The sequence below is a fragment of the Stomoxys calcitrans genome, chromosome 4 (genome assembly GCF_963082655.1).
Source record: "Stomoxys calcitrans chromosome 4, idStoCalc2.1, whole genome shotgun sequence".
NCBI classification, from domain to species: Eukaryota; Metazoa; Arthropoda; class Insecta; order Diptera; family Muscidae; genus Stomoxys; species Stomoxys calcitrans.
The window spans coordinates 97,240,655-97,251,824 of NC_081555.1; the positions used below are offsets into that span (position 1 = coordinate 97,240,655).

The following is an 11,170-nucleotide window of genomic DNA, read 5'->3' on the forward strand; positions in this document are numbered from 1 at the left end:
AAGGGAATATTTGAAAAATATTTTAGAATGGTTTAAAGATTTATTGTTTTTTTTTTATATTTTTCTTTTAGACACACATAAAGGCTTTGGATAAATCAAACAACCCCCTGCTAAGTAAAAGACGAAAAAAGATTGAAGGTATTGCAGCTGCTCAAAATAATAAGTAAACCACCAGTCACTATGTCACCTGTGCTATTCTTGTTGGTTTCATACTTACTACAAAACATTGGTTGGTAAACGTTACATACTACAGAACGATTTAATAAGTTATTAATTATGAAAATAAAACATGAGAGGAGAGAAGATTAAAAGAAATGAACATAAACACAATAAGCAAAAAAACAAATAATTCTTAAAAAATATGTATGTCCTACATTTTGCTACTAAACATTATGAGTCCTGTTCTGGTTTTCGATTGGCAAAACGAAGGAAAATTTTTGCCTTTTATTCCCAAACGGTGTGATTTCACTTGAAAGTCGTCTTACTATACAGTGCGCGAAATAAGTATAGGTTCACTCAAAAATACAATGAAAAAAGCGAAAATGCAAGAAATTGATTTGGAATTATTTAGTATTTATCAGGATTCGCTGAATAAGATTAAGCCAAGCGATCAGCCGACAAACATTTTTTTTTAATTTTTGGCAGTACTTGGCATTGAGGAAGTCAACTTGTTCTCTTCAATCTTTGTTTTACGTTTACGTTTTCTCCTACATGATGACATTTTCAATCGGCAGATTTGACATCCCTTATAATGTTCATGGGGCCTATCCACTTTATGTTTTCGCAAGTGACTCAAGGCGGATTTAAAAAGGTAATCTCACGCGAACAGCTGTTAGCAGCCGGCCAGCTTTGACGGTATTAAGATGAAAGATTTTTGTTTGCATTCTCATTGTTGTTATCTTCTTTCTCGCATATTCTCTGCTCATATACGCACACGTATACACACACGCACACAAATTTATTTGCGTATGTTGTCAAAGGTACGATCAGATTAATGACAACATGGCAGATTGCACCATATGATTTGTGGTTGTTGTACAAATGAGACCACCTTTAATTGTTTCGCCATGCAAGTGACCTAACCTTTTATAAGTGAAACCTGAGTATTTATGAGCGTGTTCATGGTAAAATTAAGAGTCAGCGTCATCAGCACAACAAAAAAAATATACCCCCAACGAAACTACCTTGAATGGCAAATGCCGTAAATTGAAATGTCAACTTGTTTTTAGAAGTAAACTTTGTTTTACAACTTATCTTCTTCATATATGCTTTATATTTGTATTTTCATCATTATCAAACTGTTTTGTAGCTTATGTGTGGAATATCGGACCAAATAGAACATCTTTTTAAGATTTTAGAAATAAAAATGCACAGCTGTCTTGTCAAACCTTTGACATTTATATTTACTACAAAATCAACAAAAATAAAAAAATTGTACTCAGCTGTTTGTATTACCTCACCTTATAAGTGCATCCTGAATAGAGTTAGTTATTTATAAAAACTTAACCTTAATTAGCAAAAATACTTCAAATTCCAAGAAATTTTGTGCGAAATAAATATTGCTTAAGTAACGAAATATGACATAGGTCTGAAAAAAAATTTATATGTATTAATTGATTCTGCCTCCTTTGCATTTCTTAACATCAAAAATACGATTTTTTATCGAGTGGATCAAATTTTGAAAATTTTCTATCCGTATTTCGGCCTATGCGGTTCTACGCACATGTTTTAGTGCGGAAGTAGATTTGTACTGCTTTCCATTGGCAAAAACATTTCGTTCTAAGACACCCCATAGGATTTTGATGGGATTTATGTCTGCACTAAGTGCGGGCCAAATTAAAACTTTAATATTTTTGGAAGAAAGACAAGGTTTTGTGGCAGGCGACTTGTGGATTTTGGCATAAGTCTGCAGAAAAATTATGACCGGATCCATTAATTTTTCACCAAATTCCAAAAATGATAATTCTATCATATATACACAATTCTCAAAGATAATTATAATTTTAATCCAAGCCAGGGGAAGCTTGCCATGAGAGGAAGGGCTACCCAAATCATGACGCACCACTCCCAAAATTACGGCTTATTTCTTTTGGGTTTTATTTGCCACGCCAGCAATACTAGAAACCATCGGGTCCATCAATATCGAACGATTTTTCAATATATTTAACAAAACCTTTTTCTATTTTTCCCCAAAGCCGCCTTTTATCTTTATAAAAACTATGCAGCACATGCCAATCTCTTCGTAAAAAAGGTGATACGAAGACTTTAAAACCGATTTTTTTGAGTCTGGCAGCGAGTGGGAGGATAGACAAGTTTTTATTTGTGATGCCAACATTTGTGAAAATTGATTATAGTATGAATTTCAAGATAGATACGGCGAGATAGGTTTGCAAGATATAAGGCAAAGAAAATCTTTCGTTTTGCGTTTTTCAAAATCCGGAACAGACTTGTATATATAACTTTGAAAAAAAAAAAAACAAATGATGTCACACCAGGTTATTTTTGTGCGCCATAGTAAGAGTTTGTAACCCAATCCCCAGTGATTTGTGATATTTTTTGCAAAATTGTACCAATATGACTATAGATAGATAAGTCCTCAAAATGAAGATGAACTCTTTGGCTAATAGATGTTTAAATGGTTTGACTCTTGCAGTCTTATTCACAAAACTTAATGTAAATTTGAAATAGGTTTTTTTGATAGATTTCTTTTATAGAACTGCTAAATAAACCTATTTCAAATGTAAATAAAGTTTTGTGAAAAAGGCCTTAAACAGGATTCACTGAATAAGGTTAAGCCAGGCGATCAGCCGACATACAACTTTTTTAATTTTTGACAGTACTTGGCATTGAGGATGTCAAGCTATTCTCTTCTAACATTCAATCTTTGTTTGCGTTTTTTCCTATTTGATGACATTTTCAATTGGCAGATTTGACATCCTTAATGGTAATCATGGTGCCTATCCACTTTATGTACCTAACCTTAGTGAATCCTGGGCCTTAAAGGACTTTTTTTATTTGAAATTTTTAAATTAGGCTTCTTTTAGTTAGTTATTTTTATATTTACCACAATAAACAACAAAAGTGATAACGAAAATATGCTCCTCATATGTTGTTTATGCTGTGTGTTTTGTATAATTTCTGGATAAAACATGAAATTATTTAAAATCCTAATTTTTAACTAATTACCCATATTATTTCTATATAAGGTTTATATTTATTATGAATATTGAAATTTCCTTTTTTTGTTTTTACTCAACAAAAATACATAATACATAATTTATAAAGGGCATATAATCAAAGCAAAAGTAGAGGTGGTGATTTTCCAAACATCTGGGTCTGGAATTTATCTAAGGTGAAAGCAGCCTGTGTAGGTTGTGCTTCTATGAGTTTGAAATACATTTGGTGTAATATAAGCAATAGCATAGTTGGGTCATGTTGCATAACCTGTAGAGTGGATACATTTTGTAGGTCAAATGACAATATGTTTGGAACACTCAATTTTGTTGACGCAGTACCATACATTGGTGATGACAGACCACAAGCTGTACCAAGCATTGAAGGTTTTAATAAGCATTTGATGGGTCTTCGCTCTTAACACAATCATTCTGACGTTCGTCACTACAGATAATTTTTTGATTAAAAAAAAACTATTTCGGTCATAACAATAGAATTCAATAATAACATTGTAAAAGTCAATTTTTAAAACTGCACTGAAAACCTTAAAATAACCCCAAACCCTTATTTGAGATTTTTTTCTACATTTTATAATTTTAACATGAATATTGTACAGCTCTGATCCATTGGTTTTTTTGTTGCTATTTAAAGAATAGAAAAGAAACCCTCTTTAAAAAGTTAAGCGAAAGATTTTGTTGCAAAATCAATTTGCTGGTCACAGTTAGGGCGTTTTCAATACAATCTGACAGATTATCAGTCGCGCTTTCTTAACAAGACTCATGAATCCTGCCCTTATTGATTTATTCAAGTAACCAACACGCAGGGTATGCCCCCTATATATGCAGTGCATTGCGTTGGCAATAAGGAAAGTTAAGGGTTGGAGGGGGAAAGAGGGAGTAGTGTTTATTGATATTCGTCTTAAATTTTTGAACGTCTATGACGGTGGGAAAGATATTAATCGGAAATCGATTCCACTTACGACTGGTTCGGCGAATGAATTTTGGTTCGGACGACTGGCTAATCAATTACAAACGGCTGTGAGTTCCTGGCAAGTCTTGTATTACTGGTGAACATCCTAACGTCGGGGATAAGAAGACGAATATCCCTGGAACACACGCCATGAAAATGACAATAGAGCAATGCAACGCTACCCACATTCTGACGATGTTCAAGAGAAGCAATAAAGCTGGATACTCTACTGTCCTCAATTAACACCATCGCTCTCCGTTGAGCCCGGTCAAATAGCTCCAAGGATGATTTTGGAGCTTCTGCCCATATATAAGAGTTATTTTCCATACTCGGCCTGATGTAAGTAGTATAGATATTGAAAATATAGAGGTGTAATATTTTTTGCACCGCTTAAGAAACCCCAAACCCAATACGTGTTTTGACCAACCGACATCACATATCTTCATGCCCAGAACATCAAGACTGCACTAATTCTATACCTTCGATAGATATCGACGATTGTAGTGTGCCAGTCAATCGCTTGTGAGACAAGTAACAGCACTGCATCCTCTGTGCGTTAAAGTCTACTCTGTTCATTCTACCCCACTCGGAAATGGCCATCAAATCCTGGGAGAGCAGTTCATCCATAATGCGCCTCTTGTCCACAATTTCTTGAGGACTGGGCCTGTGATCGAATAAATATGAATGACACAGACTACTGTCATCGGCAAATGAGTAGACTGGATTTGAAGTCTGACCCAATAGATCGTCAATAAAAATAAGAAAAAAGAGAACGGGAAAGGACAATTGTGGCACACCTGCAGTCAATGTATACTTATCGGATGAGAACCCATCTACAACAACCCATATAGTGCGATCTCTGAGAAGGTTAGGTTAGGTTTAAGTGGCAGCCTGCCATCAGACTCACTTAGACGTTTTCGTCCATTGTGATACCACAGGAACGGAAAAAGGAAGATGCCTTCTAGTTCCCACGGTTAAACCACCCAGATCGCTTTAAAAAGCCCAATAACTTGCGCATGTTCACATCCGCTTAATCAGACAGGTTCTCAAAGAAATGAGAACCTAAAGTGGAACTCCTTCTAACTGCTAATGCGGGACACACACACAGAAGGTGTTCTATAGTCTCTTCTTCCTCGATGTCCCTACAGCTTCCGCAAAAGTCGTTGCTGAAAACCTTCATGTTTTCCGATTAGACAGTGACCTGTCATGACGGACACAATGACTGCAAAGCAGTAGACCTCTTCAAGTCTAGATGAGGCCACATAGTTTTTGAATGCTCACAGTTCCCTCCTTGTGGCCATCTATCATTCGTTACCCTTCGGGCCTGGTCCTGAAAACTTAGCTTAAATGTCGTATACCCAAAGATTCCAGTGTCCCTGGAGTGTGTAAGGTAGTTCCTAGTCTCGCAAGCTCGTCTGCTTTAGAATTCCCTGGGATATCTCTGTGGCCCGGCATCCAAAACTGGTGAATTTATAACTGCTCAGCCATCTCATTGAGAGATCTGCGACAGTCGAGGGCGGTTTTTGTGTTCAGAAATACGTTCTCCAGGGATTTAATGGCTGCCTGGCTGTCTGAGAAGATATTTATGCCAATCGTCGTAATGACATTATATCTTAGCCATTCCACCACTTCCTTAATTCCAAGGATTTCTGCTTGATACACACTGCAGTGGTCGGTCTCTGATATAAATCGAACAAAGTTATTACCTACTCCAAAAGCGGCAAGCTTTGATAAAAATGCACCGTGCCAGGCCCTATCAAATGCTTTGGAAATACCAGTCACGAACTTACTCTCACCAAACTGGTAGATAGATCGACTCCATTAGGTCTCCCGTAGAGCGATTTCTGCACAACCCATACTGTCTATCGCTTAGAAGGCCATTGGACTCTATGTATTGGACAAGATGATGTTTAACCATACTCTTCATAACCTTGGAGAGCGCCGAGCATATCACAATTGTCCGGTAATTCGCAGTGTTGTTCGCCCCACCTTTTTTGGGGATGGGCTGAACGTTCGCAAACTTCTAACGCGCCGGGAAAACTCCCGCACGGCTGCGTAGTGGACGAGCAAACGTCGAAGAACACCTACAAAGAACAAGTGTTCATATACCGTCCGGGCTCGGAGATTTATTAAAGTCGAGATCCACAAGGACCCTTTTAACAAAGTTACCATATTTATTGCAATTAATGTGGATATGATAAAATTCAACCTAGACGAACCAAAACACTACACGTTCATAAGCATTTCGTTTGCAATCTTTTCGGATTTTAATGCCAGACAATTTCACAAGTAACAGCTTTTAATGAGGACCGCTTCCACAATTAGTTTTGATGTGATATCATTGAAATATCGTTTTTTACGATATTAAAATTTGTTGAATGCATCTTCAGACATGCATAAAAAAATTAGATTAAATTTTATTTTTCTAATGGGGAATGGACATGTAACCAAAAGCATTTAGCTTCATTTAACACTTTTTAAACAAATAAAATATCCATAAAATACCAATTAATAAAAGCTTATTTGGTTTAAAAATTTTAGTATGTAATTTTACCTAATTACGTGAATTGATTTAAAATATTAAAAATATAATTTTTGGCGGATATAGGGAAAGCAATTTTTGGCATTTTGCGAATTCGTATGGCAAAAACTAAGCCTGGTAGTTCTGTAGGCTATACCACAGCCACAAAAATCAAAAAGGTTTGTTTTTGACAAGACGTATTTAATAAGGTGGCCGCATTGGCGAATTTTTTACGACAAAGCATATTTTTTTTTGGATTTTGATATGTTAAAATTTGTAAACAGGGCGAAGAAAATTCGATTCGCCCTGAATTTTCGGCAAATTTGTTTCGACCAATCAGACCAAGAAGAAAGAAGTTTATTAATTTTTGAGTTTCAAGAAACACACATATTTAAAAATGTTCAAAATACCAATTAGCTCCAGAGGCTTCACCCCAAAAGTGGCTGGAACATTGAGGTCCGATCTGCGTGGTGTTTATTGTTGTCACGAGAAGCCTAGGCTGCGAGCTACCGGACGTGTCCACAGGTTGCCGATAGTGGAATGCTCCAAACGGAGTAGCTGCAACGGTAGTCGTGGAGAGGCCGGACGGCACCGACTCTTGCACAAATACTAAGTGCCATGACAAGGCGTGTGATTGGCGACTTCAAATAACCAATTACTCACCTACAGCAGCTTGACGAGGATCTCCACCTTCACATGAAAATGTGGCTACAACAAGAACAACCCACAAAACCACCAAGATGGCAGGTTTAAATAGTTTTCATAAGGTCATTGTAGCCGTAGTTAGCTACCAAGTGGATTATGGCTGTACAAATTTTATTTTCCTGTCAAAATTTTTAACTGCTACCTCTTGTTTTATTGTTGTCTTAGTTACATACTTGCATGTTGCGGCAGCGATATTTGGCAAGCTCCATTCGGGGAGCTTAGTCGTTGCAGTACATACACCCCATTACGGGAAGAACGCATTGCTACAACTCAATCTTTTTAATAGCCAGGACAGCTACTACTGTAGCAATCCTCTCTGTCTAATGCAACAATAAGACGACGTTGTTGATAAAATTTTAAAATTTTGCAACGTTTTTTCACAACTTGCCTTATGCTTTAAATTTAACTTCTTTCCATTCCACATTGTCTTAAGACTGTCCCTACTAATTTCATGAAAACAGAATATGAACATGAATTGTTGTGTGCAAAAAAACATAACCTCAAATTGCATTTACTGTGCAGGAGCTAACAAATTGCAACAATCATGCAGATCACAAAATCCCGTGAGTGTATTTAGAAGATAAAGAAACCATTCTAGTTGCACTTACCACTGCACAATTCCAATAGGAAATTCGCTTATGAGATAATAACAAAAAGGAAGTGCAGTTTGTAGCGGGAATTGCATATTCTTATGCATTGAACAATGTTAGTTAACCCGATAATTTTTGCAAAGTCCACGAAAGTTAATATTCACACGCGCAACTGTTCGATACTAAATTCCGAGACGCACACTTCTTTATTTCTTAACTAAATAAATTGCACAATGTATAACATTTTTCACAACACAAAATAAAAGACCCGAATCGCTCGAATTGTTTTCCAGAAACTAGACCGCTTCCTTCGCGAATTCAATCAAAACTAAATTTTCTTTCATAAGTCACAATAAGTGCACATTAGCCAGACTACACCAATACCATGACATGAGCCCTATTGTGATTTCGAGTAAAATGCGTGCTATTAACTGTTATTGCATGAATCGTTTAGAACATGAAAAAGCTCAAAAACAAATGAATCGTTAACTATATAGCACAGCTTTCCAAAGAAAATTGTTACAGTTCATCTGATTTGTTTGTGCTTATAGCAAAACAGTATATAATTTGTAAATCGCCTAGAGAATAAACGATAAGAAAGGTTTTTAATTTCCAATCGTTTTTTGCAACTTTTTCTGGAAATTTGCAGCAATTGAAGTTAATGGCAAATGGCCAATTGTAGTATTAACATCTAAAAGATAATTTGAAAATTGTTAATTTTTATACATTCTAGTGCCTGCAATAAATTACTACTAACAACATTCTTCAAGAAATCACAATAACTATGTCGCAATGAGTACAAATTGCCATCGCATCGAGATCTTAGAATTTTTGTGAATGAGCGGATGCATTATTTTTAACATAACGACATAGTTGTTGTGATTTCCCGAAGAATTTTGTTAGTAGTGTATTTATCGCTGTTTTAAATTCATGCGTAATAAAAATCTGACATGCACCACATAATGCCAAAGGAAAATGGTTTCATAGTGGTCTATTGAGGAGGACACCGGGGCGCATGACAATGTAAAAATATTGTGGGAAATAGCAAAATCGATCAAGTTAAATCCTAATTGATAGGTATTTTTTAAAATTTTCCATAAGTTAAATTTTTTTTCCTTTGGAAAAAATTTGGTTTATTTCAAAAATTTGCTTTAATTTTTCATTAATCTCCCAAAGGGGAGAAATATGGGCTGATTGACCTTGAGAACTAGCATAAAAAGTTTTTTTTTATTGATAGCAGAAAATAAATTCCCAGACACACAGGCGCAGCAGACACAGAAACGAACAAACCATTAGTGGACGTTTCGGCAGTTGGTTAAGCCGCCACTTTCGACACTATCGTTATTGTTGTAGCAGTGTGTTATACACTGAGACGTCAGCCCTTGTCAATGAAGAACTCCATCGGGTCAATCCAGTGCGTACAACCGGTTGCCATGAGATTACACTATCGTGTTTTCTCTGATCCTCCTGCCTGCCGGCACACACATACACAGTTCATAGGTTGCTTTTACTCGTGTATATGGTTAGAAAATACAAGGGAATTCATGTGGAATCTAAGGTTACCGCAACAAACTAACAACTGTGACCGGCTGTTAAATATAACATCCCTTTATGTGTAATTGACATTCAATCTATTTTTGACTGAGCTAGTGTTTTTCTAGCATCAATGTTATTTTTCTGTTATTCTTAGTATCAGTTTAACAATTTCAGCAAGTACACTCATATATGAGGCATTATAATTTCATAACACAAAATGAAAAAAAAAATTCCATTAAAACACATTGCAAAGCCCAATAAAGAAAAACTTCCTATGTATTTTAGAAAACCAGAATTGTGTCCGATTTTCAGCCGCTGTCAACCCCTAAGAATTGTATTTCTTAATTAAGTTCTAAACTATTTTATTTATTGTTTTTAAGAAAAACTTATTCTTTACTATGTAAAAGCTTAAAAACAAAAAATATTAAAACTTATTTATAATCATATAAAAAATATTTAAAAAAAGTATACATACATACATAACAGCAAACAAAATACAATAACAATAAAGTCAATATATTAAAGTTAACATTTGCTCTATTATATACTTATTATTATTATACAAAACTGTTGAAAATAATATTGAAGAAATGAAAAAGTTATATACAAATATTGAAAACGTTCAAACCTACTTTTAGTTACAAGTATTGGCAAAAAGTGCATCTGCCGCTAAATTTTATTATAAAATCGTTCATTTTTTGTTTGGTTAGTTTATGAATTATACATAGCATTATAATAATTATTGTAAAATTTGTTTTTTTGAAAAACGAATTGCTTTAGTTTTTGTTTCTTTTCTTTTTCATGCAGTCATCAAATAATAAAAGTATTTTTGTAGCTCTTTTAGCGCGTATAAGTGAAATAATTTCAATAAATATTTTAATTAAAAAAAATCAAAATAAAATATTGCATAGTTTTTACTGCAAATGTTTTAATTGTGGATGTTTGTGTGTCGGTGTGGATTTTAATGATCTATGAGATAGATGTATTTGTGTAAATTGTTAATAAAAAAATAAATAAGTGTAGTTATAATGATGAAAAACATGAAACGAATACAAATAAAATTTACAATGAAAATTTTGAACTGAAATGTTAAGGATTTTATTAGTGTCTGTAATAACGGAGGAGCCAAGACCATCGAGGGTCACTTGCAGTGATACCAACGATTTACCAGCAAAAAGCGTAACAAAATTTTTAAAAAGGGTAAAAAAAGAGTAAAATTTTATGTAAAACAGGTAAAAGCGTGTTAAGTTCGGCCGGGCCGCATCCCTCCACCATGAATCGCATTTGTCGAGTTCTTTTCCCGGTATCTCTTTTTAGGCAACAAAGGGTGAATGAAAAGAATTTCTATGCTATTGGATCTATACCAAGTTATGGTCGGATTCGGACCACAAATGAAATGAATGTTGGAGATTTTGGTAGGACTCAATGCGCAAACTTTTAGCCAATTCGAATAAGAATTGCGCCTTTTAGGGGCTCAAGAGTAAAATAGGGAGATTGGTATATATGGAAGCTGTATCAAGCTATAGACCGATTCAAATCATATTTGATACGTATGTTAAAGGTCTTTGGAGAAGCCTTTGTACAAAATTTCAGCCAAATCGGATGGGAATTGCGCCCTCTAGAGACTCAAAAAGTAAAGATTCCAGATCGGTTTATATGGCAGCTATACCAGGTT

The 11,170-nt window shown here is 35.1% G+C and overlaps 1 protein-coding gene across 3 annotated transcripts in view; it reads left to right on the top strand.

The window, feature by feature from the left end:
• The window catches only part of LOC106093351 (MAP kinase-activated protein kinase 2), a 55,410-nt gene extending 45,058 nt beyond the window's left edge, over window positions 1-10,352 (top strand). For 2 of the 3 annotated variants that reach the window (XM_013260398.2, XM_059367631.1), the window contains exon 7: window positions 72-1,540. In XM_013260398.2, coding sequence (XP_013115852.1) covers window positions 72-167 — 96 coding nt within the window. In that variant the 3' untranslated portion in view covers window positions 168-1,540. Of the gene's footprint in view, window positions 1-71; window positions 1,541-9,780 lie in introns of those variants that run through there. The other variant, XR_001222337.2, reaches the window with a different exon arrangement.
• The last annotated feature ends 818 nt before the right edge of the window (window positions 10,353-11,170 follow it).